The 23,800-nt window shown below is 41.0% G+C and overlaps 1 protein-coding gene across 4 annotated transcripts in view; it reads left to right on the forward strand.

Moving 5' to 3' along the window:
- KIAA0319 (KIAA0319 ortholog) overlaps positions 1 to 23,800 on the forward strand; it is a 57,821-nt gene that overhangs the window by 21,889 nt on the left and 12,132 nt on the right. For 3 of the 4 annotated variants that reach the window (XM_074575785.1, XM_074575784.1, XM_074575786.1), the window contains exons 3-14: positions 1,877 to 2,655; positions 9,752 to 9,935; positions 11,609 to 11,713; positions 12,371 to 12,468; positions 12,856 to 12,943; positions 13,513 to 13,605; positions 14,237 to 14,369; positions 16,240 to 16,468; positions 18,140 to 18,263; positions 19,632 to 19,764; positions 20,624 to 20,772; positions 23,172 to 23,323. In XM_074575785.1, coding sequence (XP_074431886.1) covers positions 1,877 to 2,655; positions 9,752 to 9,935; positions 11,609 to 11,713; positions 12,371 to 12,468; positions 12,856 to 12,943; positions 13,513 to 13,605; positions 14,237 to 14,369; positions 16,240 to 16,468; positions 18,140 to 18,263; positions 19,632 to 19,764; positions 20,624 to 20,772; positions 23,172 to 23,323 — 2,267 coding nt within the window. The remainder of the gene's footprint in view (positions 1 to 1,876; positions 2,656 to 9,751; positions 9,936 to 11,608; positions 11,714 to 12,370; positions 12,469 to 12,855; positions 12,944 to 13,512; positions 13,606 to 14,236; positions 14,370 to 16,239; positions 16,469 to 18,139; positions 18,264 to 19,631; positions 19,765 to 20,623; positions 20,773 to 23,171; positions 23,324 to 23,800) is intronic. The other variant, XM_074575787.1, reaches the window with a different exon arrangement.

Genomic DNA, 23,800 nt, shown 5'->3' on the forward strand with positions numbered 1-23,800 from the left:
CCAGAGCTCTGATGATTCCCCTGTCTTAAGTTGTGTGGCAACTTAAAGGAAAGACTTGTGATGACAATTCAATCTCTGCCAGGGTCTTATGTTCTTGGAGGTGAAAGGAAACATAGAGGGAATATTTATATGCAATGTGAAAGAAAAAAATGCACGAATCCTGAGCATCTCCTGGATGCAGATAAAGATACTTCATGTCTGAGCTGTGTTACAACAGGATAGGTTGTTTTAAATTCATGTTCCCCTGGATAGTTTTTTCACTGAAAGTGTAAATTGGAAGAATAAACAGCATCCGAGTTCTCTGTGAAGGAGTAGCTGGAGTCAGAAAAATGGTACTTGAAGCTGTTTATCCTTTTTGTCCGCTTCCTATTCAGCTATACCTCTTTGCAAGTCATTGATCTTTTTTAAAATTTGTTTTTGTTTCGTGTTTCTCCTCACCCCAAATAGCCAGTTCTGCGAAACTGTCATAAGGCATTGTCCTCTCTATTGCTCAGTGTGTGGTGCAATTTTTTTGTTTGTTTGTTTTGGGTTTTTTGCATTGAACTTAACCTACTTTGCAAGCCATACATTCATCCCAGGCAGTATGATGCCCCACAGGTATTTTAGTAGCTATATTCAGATCGTGTATTGTGAAGGAGTGTACTGCAGGTCAACCCAGAAGATGTGGGAACTGGAGTGTAGTGGTTGGACACACTGCATGCATAGGAAAATCTCTGCATCTCCAAGGCCCTAGGTCATGGTCAGACCTAACCCCTATTGCTGGGCTGTTCCTACTCATTGATCTCATTTTTCCTGCCTATTAGCTCAACAGATTTGGGCTGGAACCCATTAGTCAAGCTGCCTTTTTTTTTTCCTCCTGCCATATACTTTTATGAATAATGAGTTTTCTGCTGTCAGAACTCAACTGTTAATGATGTGCAAAGCAGGCAGAGTCAACTTTGTCTTCCATTATTGCGTTAGCTCCACATTGGTGACATCTTGTTTTCATTGGTTGAGTTAGCAAGTCTAGTTGAAAACTATGTTAAGAAGAATGTCCTGGTTTTACTCAACTGTTTTTTGAAGCATGATCAGATTTTTCGAGTTGCATTTTGGAGAGAGGAATTCTGAAGAGTAGTTATAACCAGGAAAAAAACACATAGAAAAGATGTTAAAAATTGGCTGAGGTATACAGTATGTTGACTCATGCTTGATTTGAACATTTCACGCTCAGCCTGTGATGTGCTATGAAAATAATTCTGATGTCATACTAAAAGATTACAACTTCACTGCAAAGGAAGGAAAGATGCTCTTGGGATTTCATGTGAACTAGTGGGTAAAGCAGCAAAAAATTGAGAATTTGATCCAGCATTTATATTAAGCCCAAGAGTTATGTTGGTATGAGGGACTGTTCCTGAAGTTCAAGTGAAATGGCAAATGTTTCCCCTATGTAGATTTTTGCTGCCTTGTCCCTCAAATGAAACAATGGCATGTTACAGGATCTTCTTTGGGTTTTGTTTTAAAACATGCTTTGCTCACTATGCTAAGAGGATAATGCAAGTACCCCATGATTTCTATTTTTTTTTGTGTTCCCTGTTCTTGTTTTTAAGTATTGGCAACTTAATTCCATCACTATGTATTTCTAGTAAGAGGGAGTAAGAGGCACTTTGTAAAACGTATCAAGATCCTACACTGAAAAGTCCTCCAAAGTACAAATACTACTGCAAAGGGACATGCTGAAAAAAAATCAGTGGTGATGTTAGTGAAAGGAAATGGGCTTATTTAAGCAGGGTACCACCTGTCTTTATCTTGTCTCCTGTGATAAGCTATTTTTAGTTACAGTAAACTATATTATGTCTTGGTTGTAGTGTTGTGCCTTATGTTGGCGGTGTTGTTTCAGGTTCCAGTTGTGAGCAGTGCAGAGAAGGAGCCACGTACTCGGATGCAGTAATATCTCCCAACTTAGAAACCACTAAAATTATGCGAGTTCCTCATGCTATGTCAGTGTCCGACTGCATCGCAGCATGTTGTGACCTCTCTGGTTGTGACTTGTCCTGGATGTTTGAACGACGCTGTTACATCGTGAACTGCCAACACAAAGAGAATTGTGAACCTAAAAAAATTGAAACTGTAAAGTCCTATCTTACTTTTGTGCTGAGACCTTCTCAGAGGCCAGCCTCACTGCTAGGATTTGGGCAAGTGATCCCAAGCATGGTCCACTCTGTGGGACTTCAGAATCAGCCATCTGAGGAAGTGAGTAGCCTGAAGGAGCTGTCTCTGCTTGGCAAAGATCCCAGCCTTGAGGAGATACCTGAATACATTGACGATTATAAAGAGTTGGAACAGGACCCCTTTCAGTTGAGCATCAAACATCAGCAGAAGGAGAGCACGGATTATGCTGATTGGGGCCTGATGGTGGCAGGTGAAAATGGCTTCAACTCTTCCATGGGTGATGATGGAGATAACCAGGAAGACTTTGCTGAAAAGAAAGGGGAGGCTGGGATGGTGGAAAGCCTTCTGAATAAAAACAGCTCTGAACTGAACTCTGTCACTGAACACTCTGTGGAGAGGCTGTCGCTATCATCTGTCCCAGAGATTACACCGTTCCCTGGGAAGACACTTGAAAGTGAAGCAGCTGTTCAACTTCTTGCACAACCTGATGATGCTTTGCAAAAAGAGGTATGTTTGCCCATCAGGAAGCAAGCAGAGTATGGTGAGGCCACTTTGCAATTGTTTTGTTTTTCGAATCAAATTAGGTTATTGCTCTGTAACGTAACCCTAATACTCAAATGACTTACAGTCCTGTTACACTGTAGAAAAGGCTGAGGGGGAGAAGATTGCCTTAATAGGTGGATGAATTGCTAAAGGATTCCTTTCTATTTGAATGATAAGGAGCTGAGCTTCTTTTGAGACACTGTAGGGTTCCCTTTGAAGTGTACAGATAGAGTGGGCTTGGACCTGGTATAATAGCATTAGGGTATTCTTCCCTTCTGACCCTTGGTGACTCATTAGCAGAAGTTAGCTGAGCAATACTAGTGCCTCCTCTAGTATCCAAAGGCCGACAACGGTGAACGTAAGTTCCTCCATCAATAAAATTAAGCCTGTTTTATGGGTTTCTTGTTACTAATGCATAGTGGTGTTACAGATGTAATGGTGCTGAATATAAATACCTTTTGTAATGCTTTTAAAACATAGCAGAAGCCAGGTACATAAAGAAAGACAGTGGTGGTTTTGGACTATGATGTACAGCAGGATAAAGTGGATAAGGTATTTTTGTTACCAGAATCCTTCTATTGAGTCTTAGAAAAATAAGTTAAATACTTAAAATTAATTTAGATACGTAAGTAAAATGTACCTTTTCTCTGTTTATGGCAGCCAGTTTGATCAGTTGGGACTAAAGGGGCTCTGGTTCCTTAAGAACAGGGTGGGACCAGTTGGAAAGTTGAAACAGGCTGTAAAGTCAACATTTACTGGGTTTGACACACCTCTGCTAGAGGGAAGAGGACATTAAGCAGGACATAAGTTAGCTGGATTGCTCTAAATTCCACCAGATTTTGTAACCAGCAACTACCTATCTATTGCTGTAAAAATGATAATTTATTGCTATTACTGTAGGGAAGAAAAATACATGTAAATATACTGTCCCTGCTGATAAAATTTAGAGTGACATTTTGTCATGCACTAGAGTTGCAGTTAATTCTAACAAAGGGTAATAGCTGAGCTGTTCTTACTAAGTTAAAATTAAGGAAACCCAACTACTGCCGTACTAAGCTCATCTCCCATTTTTCCTTCCATCTGCTAGGGGAAACTAAGAAGCATCTTCTAGTTACTGCCTGTGCTGTGTGCTGGAAATAAAGCCCTGGAAAGAACCTGCATTAGCTCCATGCACCACCATCTTAGCGCTCTTTGGGCATGCAGTAAAACCTGAAGCTTGCTTCCATTGTATTTTACTGGCAAATGGAAGCCACATTAGCACTGTGCAAAGCTTTAGCCAATTGTCAAGATCTCTGCCAACTGAACTGCTTATGTGCCTTAGAGAAGCCATACAACTTTGAGTTCACCTAAAGTGTGTGGCAAACAGAGCTGAGAAAATTTGTTTCCCATCTCTAAGGGATAATATGAATACAGCTTTATGAAAGCTGAGCATTCACTGAGCTTGCAGGGGTAATGATATATATGGCCAAGCCTACTTTGTAAATCTCAACTTTAGTTTTTCCACCCCAGCTAGAACAGAAAGATTTTGCTTTCTCTTTGTGCGCTGCCTGTGTAGGTAGGAGTTTGTTGTAAAGTGAAGTGAAGAAAAACTATTTCTCAGTGGGACACGGAGGAGGCGTTCCTGTGTGGTCTTTATGTTATGCTAATATCATGCTAGCAGAGACATTGAAATTCCTGTGGAAAGGCTGAGGAATGAGCTTTCTTCTTTCAGTGCAGAAGGGATTAAACTCCAAAACTGGGTCAGTCTTTAGACCCAGTTGGTTGAAGTCATGTTGAAGAACTGGTAAGACAACTGTGGTTAGAAGGTGATCTGGCAATGCTCTATTAGCAGAGCTGTAGAGAGTTGATGGGATAGCATTGAAAGCTGTTCATGAAATGTATTGTGAAATGACTCTAAAGGCTCTCTATTAGTGCAGAGAAAGGTTAAGAATCTGGAGAAGCAGAAGGCTTTGAGAAACTGCCAAAGCCTGTGCAGCCTTTGTTTCCCAATTGGCAATCCTTTGAGTTTAGACATTTGTAGAGAAATGAAGATGACAAGTGGTTTTGGCAAACACGGCTTTCCTCAGGTTCAGCTTCAGTCCAGACACATCCCCTGTCCCCTTCCTAGTCTCCACTCCCCTTCTTTTCATTGCACATTATGCTCAGTCCTTTTGGTGAGGTGACAGGTAGCACAGGAGGTTGGGGTCAGTGCATGGCAGTTTTCTTTTTTGCCACTTTTTGCTTCTTTCACTTTTCTTCCGCTGTTCCTTCCTTCTTACTTGCGTCCTCTGCTCCGGTGTGGGCTTCTTTGTGAGCCTCTGTCCCCTGGGAGGTGACATGAAGTGCCTCCATCCAAGAGGCTGTCTCCAGCCCTGTGCCCAATAATGTCCCCTTCCAGATGTTCCCTCTCATGTCTCCTGTTGTGCATCTCCACGACCTCTAGTGTCCCCTGCCCTCAGTGGCTATTGCCCTTTCTTGACTATATCCGAGTGGTTGTAGAGTTGGCGCGTGGTGGCTTGTTTCCGACCATTGCCAAGCTGTCCAGGACCACAGGGGTGACCCCTGCAGCCAGTATCCTGTTACCCAAACCCTGCCGGTTATGCCTAACACAAACTTCTGGCTTGGCTTCAAGTTTTTCTGGTTTGGGAACTGCACTCGTGACTCTAGCAGAAAAAAATGCTGCCTGTGATAAATTCTGGTGATAGCATTTCCTTCTTATGTCTCTCTCCAGCAACCAGACTTTTTAAGCAAATTTTGTATGGCTTGTTCAGGCACATATTTGTGTTTTCTTGTGAAAAAATGTTTCTTTGGAGATCAAATTTTGTTATTAAGGAAAATAACTGGACTAAAAATGCTGAGATATCTCCAAATAGTTTTCTCACTAGTATGTGATCCACTACCTCTCAAACTGTGGTCTTTTTGTGTAGGTTATGAAAATGTGAAGGTCTTAAAACTATTTTTGCTAACAACTTTAATGAAATGCCCTCTGTTTATTGCATATTATACAATATTTTCCTGTCCTCTGCTTAATTCTGCTACAGCAATTCTATAGCTCTGTTCCTAGATCTGTGCTGTCGCGCTCCATTCTGCAGCTTCCAGACAAAGCTGTTTTGACAAGCACGGCAGGGCAGGGTAACAGAAATGCAGTTCCCTTCCTTCACAGTATTCAGCAAGATGCAGTGTTGGCAGGTGCTGTGTTCTTTGAGCAAGGACCTGGAGAGAGGTTTTTAAACTGTGAGACCAACCAAACACAAGCCCCTGGAGTCTGTGCCTGGGGAGCATCCTTGCCATAAATGCAGTCAGGTGTAAGGGGTTTCTGTATGTCACTTGGGGTAGAGCGTATGGGATTTGTCAGTTAACTGAATAACCTGGCTTTTGGGTTTACATCAGAGTTCAGAGTGATCTTATGGACAGTCACCCTCTAGCAGCTTAATAACATGAACACATTTAGAAATCTGTACACAGAAAATACTGTCAAGCTGCCCAAAACAGAAATACAGCGCTGCCCATCCTTGAAGTGAGATACCTGTGAAGTATTAGTTGTCTTTTTAAAATTTCCAGGTAACTGCTGATCTGTTAAGCAAGGTGAGGTTTTACACGTCTTGGTCAGATTCCAGCTGTTGCTACATTGATCATGCAATGTCTCAAAACATTTATTCAATAGGTTAGGCCTGACCTGAGCTTATTGCATTTGCAGGACTAATGGTGCAGTCAAAATGCATGAATCTATACCTAAGAAGGCTTCAGATGGCTGACAGAATATATGTGATGAAGAGCCTTTTAATGTCTGCTTGGTATGCCTTCAGAATTGATGTTTTAGAGTTAGAATGAAGTAGAATATCAGAGATCTTAAGGTCTTATTTTGGCTTTGTTTCGGTTTTGAGGCCTGTGAATGCTGAACAGTCCTGTTTGTTTAAAAACGCATTGTCTTGATCCATAGGGGATATGTAAGATCCCTGAAAGATGTTTTGATGTTTAGATTTAGCTGTTGAAAATGTTTCTTTCTCGAAGTCTGCGCTTTGTGTCATACAGTATGATGGTTTATTCTTTTGCAACTCCCCAACTGCACAATTAGTAGAGGTGATACTTGCTTGAAATTGTTAGACAGATAATGGAATGCAAAGAAGGAAGGAGAAGCGGACCAGTGAAAGGGCGGAGTTTCACTGCTGACAGAGCTGCTCTCCATAAGGTTTTCCAGACAAATGAGAGAGGGCAAATGGTACTGCAGTTATGTAGTAGTCATATGTGCAGAGGGACATGGAGGAAACACTGCTGGGGAAGCAGTCGTATAAAACACAACACTAGCAGCCCTTGACTCACCAGGCTCCTGATCAGTTGTCTTTAGGAGTACTTGAGGAAGATGATTCCTTGAGGGGGGAAAGGTGGGTTGCCTGGAGGATCAGGATGGAGCGAGGGAACATGGTTGGGCTTGTCCTTCCCATTCACAGGGAGAAAAGAAAGCACCCAGTCTGTGGGATCGGCCAGGGATGATGCTGTTTCCTGCACTGTAACTTTGAGCTTCCTCAGGGAACTGCATGACTATTTTTTTTTTTCCTCTTGAATTATGGGGGTGTTCTTGGTTTCTATTGGAATTCTCAAGAGATTTGCACTCAAGTCAAATCCTGACAATTGAAGGATGTGGGCCCTCATAGTTGTTGTATTTATTTTGCAACAAGCAGTAGTGGCTGTACAGGTGGGTAAAAGCAAACAAAAAACTCACAAAGCCCGTACCAACAGAACTGCTTACCCCTACTCACTCCCAGAAAGAGTCCTTTTCTTTCCTTTTCCTTTCAATTCCCAAGCTGGAATTTAGGTTAATCTTGACTTCCACATCTGCTCCGGTGTGTCTGTCAGTAATAGTTTCTGCCTGAGCGTGCAACTTCTGATATTGCCCCTTCCTCAGTTATCTACTGCCTGATAATGTTCTTAGTTTAAGCTATCTTTTTGCCTGTGACACTGCTTCAGATATGACAGTGCCAGAGGGCACCTTTTTTGACTGCAGACTGTTGCCTAGGCTTGCTGACCAAAGAGATGTTTGGTGCTGTTACAGAAGAGAGTGTCCCCGGAAAGGCACATTTGAAGTGACTTTGTCCCCATTTGTCCTACAAAGCCAGGATGGCAGCTTCTCACATGGTAGGTTGGCAAAGGGCCTGAAGAGGAGGAAAGCCAGAGGAAGCTCCCAAAAGTAGGTTTCCCTCAAATTTGGAAGGCAAAGAAACACTTTGGTTTGCCAACATGTGGTAAAGAAGATCTCTTTGGAAGACGTGTGATGTAGTGAGTATGTAAAGGAGAGCTGTCTGGAGGAAAGGCCTTTTGTCAAAGTATGAGGCAGGACAGGCTTGAGGCGCTCTCTGTGCGTGATAATGTTCTCAAGGGTGAGATTCCTGCCAAGGGTCTAGGGTTGTCACGCTGAAGGCACTAACTTAGGGGAGCCGCAGTCCCTGATCCTGCTGTTAGTGTCCCAACTGCTCAGACAGATCTTACCTGCATATTGAGCAGAGCTGGATGTGTGGCCACAAAGGCGGTTGCATAGTCTGTGTTATGGACCCAGCTGGAGGTACAGCTCTTGGTGTGGTCCTCAGCATCCTCACAGGGTAGGGAGCCACAGCCCCTAACACTGCTGACACTCTCCCAGCTGCACAGGGATCTTTTCTTTCTGTCCTTGTTGAAGGCAGAGATGGAGTTGCAGATGACTTGCATGCTCTCTTGTTTCCTCGCAGACTGGGAAACAGCAGTCCCTGGCATCGCTTCCACGTTCCCAGCTGCAGAGGGAGCTTTTCCTCTTGCCCACATCCAAGGCAGAACTGCTTTGGTTTCCTAGGGAGGCAACAGACTGCAGAGTGAAGGTGGAGCACCTGAAATATGAAGAGAAGTTGAGAGCTGGGACTGTTCAGCCTTGAGCAGAGACGGTTCAGGGGGATCTTACCAATGTATATAAATAACTATGGCAGAGTGAAGAAGATGGAGCAAGGCTCTTTTCAGTGCCGTCCAGTGACAGGACAAGAGGCAATGGACACAAATTGAAATACAAGGAGTTCTATTTAAACAATAAAAAAATCTTTTTCTTTTTTCCTGTCAGGATGGTCAAACATTGGAACAAGTTTTCCAGAGAGGTTATGGATTCTCTGTCCTTGGAGAATCCATAACCCTGACTGGCCATGGTCCTGAGCAGCCTGCTGTAGCTGACCCTGCTTTGGGAAGGGGGGGGGTCTGATTAGGCTATCTCCAGAGGTCCCTTTCCACCTCAGCCATCCTGTGATACAAGTGTGCATTTTACCAACTTTCATAATCCTATTCAGTTAATAGATTATGTACAAATAATAGCAGTCAGTATGTTATGTCTTCATGGACTTACACACAATTGACAAAATGCTTTTCTCTAGATGTTAGGTCAGAAATAAGTCTTGAGAATGTAAGGAAAAACTATTGTCCTATTAAAACTAATGTGTCATTGAAAGGTGATGGCCAAGGCTAACACAGTCCTGAGTTATTCCTGCAACACTTGCTGTGTCCTTTGCTGCAGTTCTGGTTTACTAACAAAGGTGGGTCAGTGAGAACAGCGCTACTGCTTGGTGATTGAAGAGAGATTTAGGGCATTTTATTAGTGGTGAGGAAATAAGAATGCATGAACAAGTTCTGGTCTGAGCAGATGTAGTAAGAGTCAAGGATTCTGCTATGTTTGTGTTATGTACAGCATGAAGACAATAGTACTCACCGTACAGACTTTCTGTCATTGGCTTTTAAAAGTTTATGACTATATTTAAACCTGTCCTACTCTTCTTTATTATTTTGAGAACTGATAGCCGTAGTTGTATTCCAGGTTACCTCATTTTGTGGACCATAGCCTACACTGTTCTGCATCTGAGACTTGGAAAATGATTAGCATTTCTTCAAAAGTCTGATTAAAAAACACCAAAACCCAGTCCTCCTTTGATAGATATTCTGTATATGAATAAAACCTCCTGGTAACGTAACTTAGTTGGCTCACTCTACATGCTGTTTAAAAACCAACATACCTCTAAATCTAGAAATGTGAAAAATGGCTCACTTATGATGACTTTCCCTATAATTCATTTTTCAGGCTGCTGCACCTTCCCCTTCTTCAGACAAACTGGATTTCTCCACAGATGTGTCAGAGAAAACCCAGACTCCCACAATGGCCCCAGAGAATGTCACTGAAGGTGGGATCATGCTACTTCCCACTAGTGCCGTGCCATCTGAGCTCATGCAGCAATTCGCACCACCTGCTACTGCTGCTAAAGCAGGTAATGTTTCAACATAGCTGGAGATCTGAGGGTACCTGCAGGTTGCACAGTGGGTGGGGATGGCTTTACTACTCTCAGGCTTCTGACCGGTTGTTATGAGCTTGCGCTTTATCCAAATGTAACATCATTCCACTTTAAGCCTGTAGACCTACAGTAGCACTACAAACTCCAGACCCCTTAGGCAGTTACTTCTGAAGCAAAACTCTGACCGATTCCATCGTTATTGGGACATTATAACTCACACAAATACAGCAAAGTGAAAAACAGATTAAGAGCCTTTTTAAAATAGATTAATTTTTATACTTGGTGAGGAATACCTGAGGCTTTCTGGAGTTTCGTAGTAGTCTCTTCTAGACATACTGTTATTTTTGTGTGACTCTTCAGAACATTGCTCCCTCCCAAACTCAGTAGGGTTCCCACTATATATAGTTGTCAGATATCATACAGCAACATAGATGTGACTTCAGGAAGCTCAACCCTTTGATAGGGGAGGAGCCTAGCCCTTAGTAGGGGAGCACATGGCTTCCTCATCCTGGGGGAAAAAAAAAAGTTTTACTCTAATCTCAGAGTTCTGAGGAAGTTTATTAGTCTTCCAGCTGCAGAGCAAAAGTTTTTATTTTGAAAAGGACATGTTTAACCACTATGTCCTCTGCAGTTGTGTTAAATTCTGTGTGTATGTTAGAGTATCTTCTTTCTCTTGCTGAGTTTCCTGCCTCTCTGTGCACTCTGAAAAAGGGTTAGAAGGGCCACAGGAAGCAGAGCAGCACAGATGTGTGTTCTTCTGCACTTCTGATGTACTGAGGGTTATGGAAAGCTAAGCCCTTTGCTTCCTGGTAGAGCAAGTCTGGTTTGGGACATTCTTGTAAGTTGGCCGTTAGATGTTTAGACATTAGTGGCTTTGGAGAACCTTTGTTCTGTGGGTTCCCAATGTTAAAGAAAGACATTTAAAACCTTTGAAATACAGGTCTATGGGAATGTTTTCTGAAGTTGTGTTTTGGTATGTTTCTTTTGGGGACCGGATTTGTGGACTTTGGTGTTTTTGGGAGAGGAAAGAGTTCTCACAGATGAGAACTGGGAGTGTGCTCCTGCATGACAAATAGATTGAATGTGCAGTTCAGCTATGAAATAACACCTTTGCCCTGCTATACAAGTGGCATTTTTAAAAGGGATACTGATCTGGACATTGAGGCATGCATCAAGTGCTACACAAACATAGAAATAGTGCTTCTTGGTGAAAGAAAACATGATATTAGAGTAACAATACCAATTATGTTACCTTATTTAATGAGGTTTGTTCTGGCGCAGATGGCTTTTTTTTTCTTCTTCTGTAATTGTGTATTTTTTAATTCCTGAACTTCTAGCCAATTACTGATAAAAACACACGTACCAGGAATAATCAGAATGCTTTTCTCTAAAGCAGAAGTGGGGGAAAATAACACTTCATATTTGGGAAGAAGAAAAATTTTGATTTGGCAAAAGGTGAAGGAGCCATAGTCATTATTCTGATAGATTAATATTTGATTATGTATTGAGGATTTTTTTTTACTTATCCTTGACTATTCACTGTAGAGTGTCTGTCAAATTTTACTTAATCCATTACAAATAATATATTGAAGATGCTAAATTTATATCCGTTCCATTTATTAAAACATAATGTACTCGTTCTATCTTAGATGCAGTAAAAGAACTGATTGTGTCTGCTGGAGATAACATACAAGTGGTGCTACCCAAAAATGAGGTTGAACTGAATGCCTTTGTTGTCCCACCACCACCTACAGGTGAGTTTTGAATGGCCTTGGCATACAAGGAGATGCACACACTACCATCCTGTAATTGCAGACAAGTCCTGAGTTACGCATCTCAGGATAAAAGCGTCGTTCTCATGTCCTACTACTACCTTTTTTGTGGCTCCAACTGCAGAGATTTCCTCCTTTGGATTTTAGAGAGTCTTCTTTTTTTTTTAAGTGGCTTTTGTTTTCAGAACCTGAACTCAGTAGCCAGATGGGCCAACAGAAAGCCTGTAGTTTCTACCAAAAGATGATGTAGCCCAGGTTATAGTGTCTTTCTGTAAAGCAGAGGGGAGGAAAAGTAGGTTCTAAATGTAACACTTACCTTAAAACTACCAGCTTCCGAACTACAGCAGCAAAGAATACGTATTTCATAGGTAGCTACGTAAAACGCATTTAATTCACATGAAGCTGGTTTTTGTGGAGAAGTCAATTACTTGTGAAGTCCATTACATCCTTGCTGCTTTACCAACTTACAATACACTGTGGAAGTTAAACATATTTGTGCTGCTTTGTTTTGCAGGCTTAAACAGTAGCAGTCGTGATTTCCTACTGTAGCATTTTATCTGACGGAGGGGGAACTTGATTTCTTTGTTTCCTGGCTTACCTTGAAGGCGAAGCTGATTACTGCTGTGTTATTTTTCTTAGAAACAGCCTACATCTATGAGTGGAGCTTAATCAGTCACCCTGCTGACTATGGTGGTGAAATGGAGCGCAGGCACAGCCAGACCTTGAAGCTCTCTCATGTAAGTGAGCTGTAAACTCAGGCTCATTGTGTTTCTTGCGTTCCTTTCGCAGGAACCTAGCCTGTGGGGAAGGGCATCTTGATTCAGGGAGTTCCAATGACTGCCAGAGCCTCTTCATTTGCATGTGTCACCAAATCTTTGCCAGATTAGAAGTTTAGATTAGAAGCTCTAATAATTTTCTAAGATAGAGTAAAAATTCCTAAGTGTTTGCTTCATATTCCCCACTTTTGGGCAGTGACTGGTGTCCTTTTGTGTACGTGTTTATAAAAGGAGCTCTAGGTTTCAGGTATCCAGATTTTTCTCTGTTTACAATGTGTTTGGCAGATGTCTGCATAGTGCTTTTATTTAATTCAATATGTAATGCGATTTGTTCTGTGTTTGTCTCAGTTATCAGTGGGCCTTTATGCCTTCAAAGTGACGGTTTCTGGTGAAAATGCCTTTGGTGAAGGTTTTGTAAATGTCACAGTCAAACCAGGTAAATCAGTTGGGTAAAATAATAAAATTAATTTCTTTAACACAAGTAGTTGTACAACAAGCTTATCTAATACTCTAATTACTGTCTGTCAAGAACATCTGGTAGTCCAGTCTTGCAGAGACGTTTCATATCTTAGTGTCTATAAATCATTTTATGGAAGTAGAGTTAAGGATCTTGCTCACTGTGTTTAAGTGCTCTCTGGTCTCATATCCTCCTCAGGCAAGGCCTCAGATAAAATCATGCCACCTTTTGTGGTCCCCTTCTCCAGTACAGCTGGGAACAGCATTTAGTTGCTGAATTGGCTCTAGTTGCAAGTTACGGTGCACAGGTCTGATCTAAATTATACCAGTTAAAAGTGGCCGCAGTGCAAGATGGCTGTGTCAGCGCACAGTAACCTTCAGTAACCTTTTCTCTGCCTTGTCCAAAAAGGACAGCAGATACTGCACAGCTGTCAATCCTAGATTTAAATCACTGGGGACTATTGATCTTCAGAGTTAACAGATTAGTTTTGCCTGACCTTTCACTCCTTCTTTTTTTTTCTTTTTTCTCTTCCCCTGTCTTTCTCACAGCAGTCAGAGTTAACCAGCCGCCTCTTGCTGTTGCTTCACCCAAAGTACAAGAAGTTTCTTTGCCTACAGCTTCGACCTTCATTGATGGCAGTCGTATGTACTGGACCAGCCTGTGCTTATATCCTGTATTTTTAATATACAGTTACAACATTATTGTTTGTCAGTTACAGGTGAAATTCCTTCTTCTCGCTCTACTCAGAAGTTCCCTGAATCATGATTTGTTTCAGGGATTTGAGTCCAGTTATAAATCATTTCAATAAATAAAAAAAGTGATAAAATGTAGAATTCCACATGGGGGTTGAGATACGGTGTATTGGAGGCTGCTGCATCCAAACAGCAGCTACTCTTTCAGTTTCTTCCTGCCCTGCCCAGAACAGGCCTCTGTGCCAGTACAGCTGGGGGCATGGTAGAGAGCTCTAGGGTATGATGAGATGTTATAATTGCGATCATAATTACTGAGAGCAGACGAGTTGAAGTGTGCAGAGTTTGAGACTTGATTTTTATTTGTGTGTGTGTATGAAGAATTTTTTGTTTGTTTAGATAAACCATACCACATGTGACTTGGAATCTGTGGTTTAACAGCTATGGTACATGAATCTCGTTCAAATATGCTTGAAAAGATAATTATAGAAAACTGGTTAGGGATCAGTGTATGAAAGACTTTACTGTTCATTCCACCAATTGCTACAAGAAACTGATACATTTTTTTTTTAAATGAATATAGAAAGTATAGATGATATGAAGATAGTGAGTTACCACTGGGAGGAAATTAAAGGTCCTTTGCGAGAGCAGAAAGCATCTGCTGACACACCTGTCTTGCACTTGTCTAACCTTGTTCCTGGAAACTACACTTTCAGGTACCTGCACCGATGTTTTCCTCTGGGATTTTAACTATTTCTGTGATGTCAACTAAATGTTTGTTTCTCTTTGTGCACACGTGTACCTCCTCAAACTAAAAACTTTGTTTTTCTTTTGCATGCTCTTGCCCTTCGTTTTGCCCAGCGGAGAGACATATGGAGTAGTTCTATTAAAAAGTGCTTGCAGTGATTTTGTGATATTGGTGTAGTGATAGTTTACAGCACAAAGTTACGCAAAACATGGTATCAGAAATTAAATACCTCCCATTTCCAGCAACAATAACTGTGACAAAACTTTTTTTTTTTTTCGCCGACTTAGTTGTTGGCAAGTGTCCTGAGATGATACTCTGCAGTCAGGCTGTGAAAGTCATCCCCTGAAGGGTGGTGGCAGACAGAACAATATTGGAAGACTGATCCTTGCAAGGCATTGTTGTGTGCTGATTTTAATAAGAGTCATTCTGTTCTTCATTAAAAGCTTTGCTTTGCTACTGTTTTCCTCCATTTATGCATTGCTGAAGCTAGGTTTTGTCCAGTAATGGAAGCAATGTTTGTGGTTCTGGGTGCTTTAAAATCAGAGTTAATTTTCTGAACTTTTTAACTTAAAGCCTGGTCCACGCAGAGGCAGACTTCCCACTGACCCAGATTGGGTTATTTGGCTGCCAGTGGGTAACAGCCTACCAGTCAATATATTATGTATCAGCGTAGTATCAGCAGAATGTTGAAGCCAGCATACGTATACATTAAATGTGTTGCTTTGCATAAGCTTCACCAAAAATTGCATAGCTTCAACTTTCATTCTGTGTTCTGTACTGGAATTGTTCCTTATTGTACAGTGGCAGAAATGAGTGTGGGATTTTTTTCTGTATTAAAAAGGGCAGAGCTTGTTTACAAGCAATGTTCTAAATGTGTTCCAAATGCTAGGGAATTAAGAAATCACTTGCTATATCTGTGCACCTTTGCGGGAGGTTGAGGTACTTGAACAACAGAGCTATGTGTTCAAGCTTAGAGGAAATTAACTGGCCAACAATATCTAGTGCTCCTGATACGCATGGATGTGCACCCACTGCAAAAGTATGTGTTCCCTAATGACATAATTAATGACCACTAGTTTTGTTCCCACTTGGGCAAAGCTTCAAGAGTGGTTCCCTTCCATTTGGTCAGCTGTATGCATTTTTTGCAGCAGAGGTGAATTAGGGATGTAGTCAGTTACCAGTCTGTGGAGGGCAGTCTTTCATCGCTTTCAGGTGTCTGCAGCAGTCTTGCTTTAAGATGATTTATCATTGTGTTTGAGAGCCAATAGTGTTTTTTTAAACCCTGTACTTTTTTAGTTTTGTGACTTGACATCTTCAAAAATCTGAGCTGATATTAAGCTGCGTTAAAATTAGTAATAGTGTGCCACAAAGAAATAAGAAGTTATGATCTGCTACTGTGCTATAAGCATTGCTTCTGAACATCCAGAGTAGTTTTGGACGTAGGTGTTAATAGGGACTATTCCACTATGGCCAGTGAATGAAATCCCTGGTTTTTACTGAATACTTTTTTTTCAAGAATTTGCAGTGAAATTTGCTTGAAATTGATGAAGTTGCCATTGACTGCCGGGAAAGGATTTTCATCTGGGATCCAGAATAACTAGGCTTTTTTTTTTTTTTTCTCCTTAAAGATTGAAAGCTGTGTTTGAAAACAATCTTCTGAATTTCTTTCCTACCTTTGTTGAAGGATATGTGTTTCTGAAGCAGAAATTTGTATAATCTAATCAATGGCTCTGTTGTAGGTGGTATTTGAAAAAGAGCGAGAAAAAGTTAACCTTTGAATTTAGGACTTGGCAGAAGTCCATCTTAACAGATTTACAATATTGTTTTTTCTGTTGTAGACTCACAGTGATTGATTCAGATGGAGCAGCCAACTCCACCATTGCATCTCTGACTGTCAACAAACCAGTGGATTACCCACCTATTGCCAATGCAGGACCTAATCAGGCAGTCACCTTGCCCCAGAACTTCATCACGCTGAATGGAAACCAGAGCAGTGACGACCATGAAATTGTCAGCTATGAATGGTCACTCAGTCCCAAAAGCAAAGGCAAGGTTGTAGCAATGCAGGTATGTCTGTTTCTCCTTGCATAGGATTGGAAACCTCTTTTTATCTTTGCCTCTAACATGAGGAAACACATACCTAAGTAACGGCTCAGAAGCACCAAAATATCTTGTGTTGTTACTTTTTTTTTTTTCTCCCTTCTTTGATGTTTTCAGCTCTTATTTTAGATACTACTTTTAATTACTCCTCATAATTTTTTTTTTTATTCCTCATGGCCATTTCTGATTCCTGCTGTTATTTGTTCCCTGGTGGTTTGGAAAGACTTTGATTTAACAACGTCTGTTCTTGGACCCTAGAGCTTCTCCACAGGTTTCCATCTTCTGAGACACTGGACATGCTGAAAACTGTTTTAGGGAGGATATGGGTGTAGTCAGGGTTTTCTTGTAACACTTTCTTCTGGAGAAAGTAGGACTCAAACAGAAAATTAATTTTCTGAGTGAAAGATGACAAGATTTTTGGCAGTGTTAGGCAGCCTTGCTCTGTGGTGGGTCTTTTATGCTCACTAAAACATGGGTTTCCTATGAAGGTTAACTGAATTTATTCTCTTATTTTCATGGCTGTATTATTATTTTTTTAAAAGTCTGAGAAAAGTTAATAAAAATTTGCAGTGGCCTTGCACTCAGTAAATTGGAGATTCTTGTAGCTCTGTAAGCAGTTGAGAAAATTAATGTAATGAAGCCAGCTGAAATTCAGAAGCCATTTTTTATAAGACACTTGATTTCTGCTATGTTGCAAATGCTTTAGACCTTCAGGACTGGAAAGAGATCCCTTTGTAGATCTGTTTAGGAAAGGAGTAATATTGATTCAAGCATATACTATAGAGGCAATTACAAAACTATAGAAGGGCTTATAGCATAATGGGTTATTTTTGTTCTTTTACTAAGACAAACACTTTCCAAAAGCATCCATGCAACCTGAGCTTGTAGTTTTTAAGAGCTGTTCAATCTTAAAGCAACCTTCCTGAAAGAAGGATGTGACTGCTTGAGATATCTAATGAATTTATTGGGTATTTAATGTGGAAATACAAGAGCATTTTACAGTTTCTTTTCAAGAGCCTAGTAATCTTATTTATGTTCCTAAAGCTGAGGATGCTGGGCTCAAGTGTGTTACATGGTATCCATAGTTAGAGTGCAATGTAACAAGTAGCTCTGCTGGTTAGTTAATCATTGAGTTGTCTTGTTTAATATGTTTTTTCCATAAGCCTGTCTGGCTGGGAGCAAGTCAAGCTTCGTTGTGCATTTACCAATTTTTATAAATACTATATTAAAGAATATCACAATGTTTGTTTTTAAAATATCTCTAAGGAAATGGAATAAGTTGTAGCAATTTCCATCAGTGTTTAATTTCCTAACTGAGAAAGTTAATGTCCCATATGTTTCACAATTATTGTTGTTCAGAAATAATGCAGCAATTATACCAACGTAAGAAATTACGGTTTATTGTCTACAGATATTTCTCAGGTTGGTAGGGACAGTTGCAATAGTGAATACGTTATATCTGTGCATCAAATTTCAAGTCTTCTTGTCTACAAGGTGCTTAAACTGTTTGCTGAAACACTGTATTTATGAATTAAAACAAATTTTATCTCTTCCTCACGTTTGCTCTGTAAGGCCTTTCATAGTCCACCAGTGTTTTTGTTTTATCTTGGGCTCTCTGTCTTTGTAAATGCCGTGTAGGGAGTGCGGACGCCATACCTCCAGTTATCTGCAATGCAGGAAGGAGATTATACGTTTCAGCTGACTGTCACAGACTCTGCAAGGCAGCGGTCCACCGCTGAGGTGACACTGATCGTACAGCCTGGTAAGTCTGCTGCAGGCACATCTGGGTCCCTCAGGGGTGGGCCAGCCTGATGCCTTACCACTGTCCTCAAATGCCTGATCTCCCTGCATTGCATCACTGAGATGGTGGTCTGAATGTCCTGTATCCCTGCATCAAGGACTCTTCCACCTCTATTTTCTGTCAAAGCAAACAGAACAAACATAGACTCATAAAAAAAGTCCAGGTGGTGATTCTGAGGGCTCGCACCAGCCTGATCACATAAGGCAACTGCACAGAGATGTCTTTGAGTGTCCTTCTAAAATCTAACATGTAGCTCTTGAGTTTAATATCCTACAAAGTCTGTTTTGCAAAGCTGTTCAGAGTATCAATCAGTGCTCTGCTCTTTTCTTACTGTTTTGCAGTTCTCCTTCAAGAATCCTTGGTGAATTGAATTCTCACTAGAATTGCATTGTACTTTGCAGGGAAAAGTGTCAAGCAAGGAATTTTCAAAAGCTACATCTTTCACACATTTGCTTAGATTTGGGAGATGAGTGATGAATTTGGCCCAAGTGATCCAGGCCTCATGAGAGATTTTTTTTTAATGCTTTTTCTTTTTTTTTGTAATGTGCTTGCCTTCCTGTCTCGCATTCCACTATGGGGCAATGTTTTATCTTCCTATTGTTGCTTATTACACATCTTTTTGTAGATGACCCCTTCTGGGAAAACTTTACAGCAGGCACTTAGTGCAGAAATCAAGAACATGGATTGGAAGTACAGTGTGTGGTGGTGCCTTTTAGACCCATTACAGTGTGGAACTAGAAAGATGCTACTGCTGAAGTCAGGTCTAAGGGTGAATAAATATCCAGGAAAATGGTAGGATTGCCAGTTTCACCATGCCACAAAAGCAGAGGTTGAAAACAGAATAATAGGTTGTATACTTCTGCACTAAATCCTCAAAGACTCTAAATTGGCATTAACTTAGTGGTGTTGTGCTGACCTTGAGCAGTAGAAAACCTGGGCCAGTATCATCTTCAAGGACAGAGAGTCATGTTTGTGTGGGTGGTTTTGAAAGGGATGCAGTGGTGGAGCCAGGAGAATATCCCACCACTCTTGTTATAAAACATTTCATACAGTGCAAAAAAATGCTGCGAAACTTTTTGAGTGTGTCTGTGCCTTCAGATATGACTGTGAAAAAGGGAAATACTTGCTGTGGGATACGGTTTGGTGCAGACCTGGTCTCTCCCACCTAGTATTTTCTGCTGGCTTGTGCATGTTATGCTTGTTATTTGTACCTTTGAGCCAATATGTCATATTTGTAATATAATATTCTGTGTAAAATCTTTCCTCTGATTGGCAATCCTTGCCACTGACTACCTAGCAAATGTTATGCACTAAATATTATTTTTACAGAAAATAACAGTCCTCCAGTAGCAGTGGCTGGCCCTGACAAGGAATTGACCTTCCCAGTAGAAAGTACTACACTGGATGGAAGCAAAAGCCAAGATGACCAAGGCATTGTCTTCTATCATTGGGAAAATATCAGGTATCTAGAGATTTTACTAATCTCCTGTAAAACAGAGAACAAAGTGAAAGTCATTGGGTGCCAGAGCCTCTTATGCAATCGTGTTGGGTGATGCACTGTTTGAGAGGTGCTTTGAGGATCTTTCCACTGAGGTGGTAATAGGATAAGACACAGGAATTTTAAGTTCAACTTGGAAAGCTTAGGCAATCTCTGCCTGTGTTTTGCGATGTGTCATTTTGAGGCCTACTGTTGTAAAGTTAAGAGAAAATGACAGGAAATTCCATGTCTCCAGTTAAAAAACGAGTATCAGGCTTGGGTACCCTCCCGTAATGTACAAAGTTTTCCCATCAGTGCTGAGTACTAGGGTTTCTCAGTCACTTGTTTATTGAATAATAAAGTGAATTGACAATCTGTTTAGCCTGAGCTTTCGATAGTAGGTGACTAAAGCACTCTTGCATGATAATTGAAAATATTTTACAAAAGTCTGTAATTGTATGTTTATGTGAAAAACTATTTCATCCTTAATAAAAGGACAAGGTATTAGCTCATGCAACTGTCATAACTGGTACAGGAAGAGGTTTGCTGACACCCTGTACATATTGTGAGTGGCTCTTAGAGCAACGCTGTTTGATTGCTCCCATGAAATAGTACAGCAAGGAGACCGAACTTCTGGGGTGCCCTTTCTAATCTTCTGTTAACTGGGTATGTGATGCTTGGCGCTTTGAATGTCTTGAAAAATTGGATTTATGAATTCTCTGAACTAAACTCATGTCTCATATAGTTCTTTAACCATCATAAAAGCAAATGGTGTGAGTGACGCTGCTGAAAGAACAATTTGGCTGGCTGTGCAGGATTATTTTTCTGAGATGTTTTGTTTCAGTGGACCCAGCTCTGTACAGATGGAAAACGGTGACAAAGCAATAGCAACTGTGACTGGTCTTCAGGTTGGTACCTATCGCTTCAGGCTGACCGTGAAAGACCAACAGGGCTTAAGCAGTGCATCTGTGCTATCTATTACTGTGAAGGAAGGTAAGCCTAGTTGCTGCTTCTTAGGATAGTGTAGGCAACTTGCCAGTTAATTCAGTCACTGACAGAATGTAAAGGAAATCGGGCCACAAAGGAATAATGTATTTGTTGTTCTATTTCAAGGGTATTCAAGAAGAGTTACTGCTATTTCGTAATATAGTAATGTTATGAGTGACTGGTAGAATTAACTTAATTTACTGCAAGATTTTTTGAAGTAAAATACATGCAGAATTAGTTGTAACAAAAATGCTCCAAAATACTACTTTTGACCATGGTGTGTCTGCTTCATGTAGAGGATGGTTTTATTTTATTCTCAAAGTTAAGCTTTGAGCAGAAAAACAGTTTTATTGTGGGCTTTAACTAACATCCAAGAAGTGAGGAGTGTACCAATTTCCATTTAAATACAGGTCTTCTAATGTTAAGTTTTGTTGGGTTTTTTTGATACAGAGAAACAGTTGCCGTGGTGGTTTTTCAGTTATTTTTTCCCCCCAACATGCATGCTGTAGAAGAGGCTTTAGGATAATACCTTTTGTGTGAGATCATAAATCGTAGAATTGTTTAGGTTGGAAAAGACCTTTAAGATCTTTGAGTCCCACCATTAAACTGGCACTGCCAAGTCCACTACTAAACCACGTCCCTCAGCACAACATCTGCAGGTCCTTGAAACACCTCCAGGGATGGTGACTCAACCACTTCCCTGTGCAGCCTGTTCCAATGCTTGTCAATCCTTTCGGGGAAGAATTTTTTCCTAATACCCCATCTAAACCTCCCCTGGCACGACTTGAGGCCATTTCCTCTTGTCCTGTCGCATACAACTTGGGAGAAGGTATTGGTACCTGCTTCACTACAGGCTCCTTTTGGGTAGTTGTAGAGAGCCATAAAGTCTCCCCTGAGCCTCCTTTACTCCAGGCTAAACAACCTTGCTTCCCTCAGGTGCTCCTTATAAAACCTGTTCTCTAGACCCTTCACCAGCTTTGTTGCTCTTCTGACAGAGGTGCTGTCAGGTGCTCCTGACAGATTTCATAGTTTTGACTAATGTTACATCCTCAAGTTTGCACGTGGTGATAATCCAACCATCTGTTGCCTCATGTTGTTCTTTAGGGAGTGATTTTGGCATTCTCCATGGGCCTATGCCTCCTTTTAAAGAAGGTGGCATAATAATTTCAAATCTTGTTTGGTCCAGAGTTTGGCTTTCTGTTGCATACCTTGTTTTTTGAGGGGAGGAATACACTCTGGCCTTCCAGGTATGGTACCTATACCATTTATGAAATGATAGTACAGTTGCATTAAAATCTTAGCTGCTGAATTTCTTGAAAACAGTGCAGCCTTGTTTCTTTTTCACTTCGTTTCACTGCAGAATGAATGAATCTTGGAGAAGAAGCTGGACTCAGTTTTACCCCTATGCATCATTGGTTGAACTGTTTTCAGAGTTTCATTTAGGTATTTAGTCAGAAACACATGGTGACAGATCTGCCCAAATGTGTCTCATGGTCTCATTCATGCTGTGAAGTGTAGCCACAGTATGTACTGACTATAGTCATAGGTTCAATATTAAAAATACTCAGTGCTCCAATGGCCAAGTTTAATTAGCTGATTTATTTGGAAGAGTCAAAGAAGATCACTTGTATCACAGAGAAATCTGTGCTGTTCTAGAGTTACAGCCAATGCCCTGGAGATCTGCCCAAAATTTAATTATTTATGTCCAACATAACATTCAGACCAGCAAGGTATTGCACTCAGCCTCACAGCCTCCTGGAGCTCTGTCTTATCAGTTGTGCTCTAAAAAAAAGTCAATTATGTCTGGTTTCTGGAAAGAGAATGTGTTTGTGTTTCTTTGGTGTTTTTTGGCTGTATTCCCAATGCATGCCTTAATTTCACTGCTAGCAGTAAGCAAAAAGCACTCGGGTACAGGGTTTACTCTAAGTTTCCTGATTACACTTTGCCTAAGTACAAGCATTGTGAAGATATAAGACCTTACGCAAGCTTCTGTTCGGTAGTAAGTGATTCGCGAGACGAGAAGAGCCCAGCGTGCTGATCTTGTGCTGGGCTGTGTTTCTAAGTAGGCAGAAAATCTTTTTGCTTGACTGAGAAGATCTGATGTTTAAGTTATTGTGAGACTGTAAATAAAGTACCACAATGCTTTTTGAAAAAGATCTTTTTGGATGGTACCTCTTATTGGTATTCTCTTCATGGTGCAGCTCTGCTTTTGTCAGGTTGTAATAATCCCAGAGCCAAATTCTGTATACCCACCCATCCTTTCCCTGTACCTTTGACACAAAATGCTGTTGTTATTGCTTGCAGTCATCAGGTATAGAATTGCAGTGTGGGTGTATTGGCAATGGCACGTCACATTTCGCATGTTTTGTAAGCAAATCCTTCTCCTCCACTATTTTTACGGCTAGAAAACAACAGTCCACCCCGGGCGCATGCTGGTGGGAAGCATGTTCTCGTGCTTCCAAATAATTCTGTTACCTTGGATGGCTCAAGGTCTGCTGATGACCAGGGGATTGTGTCATATTTGTGGATTCGGGATGGTCAAAGCCCGGCAGCTGGGGTAAGTTTCTTCAAGGCTGTAATGAGTAAAATTCAGCCCTTGTTATGCATGTAGCATTGCTGCAGCAGGGCAAGCAGGTATGACTCATACGATGCCATGAGGCATGGTGCCTGTTTCTGGTTTGTCTCCCCTACTCTCTCAAATGCTTCAGTTCGAGAGGCTTGTGATATTTTCAGTACCGCTATAGAATATATAGCTAAGTAGGAGCACTGCAGCAATGTGGATGGACTTAATTGGGAAAGACTCGAGACAGAAGAATAAAGTTGTGTCTCTTAAATACTAATTGGTGATAGTATCAAGCTAGTGTGTTTGAGAGAAAAATCATCTAAAATCCAGATATTCCAAAGGAGGAAGGGTCTGAGAGAACAAGAAGTACCAATAAAGACTAAGGAATCATGTCTGGTACCAGATGAGGTGAAACTTTCAGTTTAAGATAAAAACGGTGTTTGGTGGTAGGTGTGTGGCCTGGCAGACCAG

Source organism: Larus michahellis, chromosome 2 (genome assembly GCF_964199755.1).
Source record: "Larus michahellis chromosome 2, bLarMic1.1, whole genome shotgun sequence".
NCBI lineage: Eukaryota > Metazoa > Chordata > Aves > Charadriiformes > Laridae > Larus > Larus michahellis.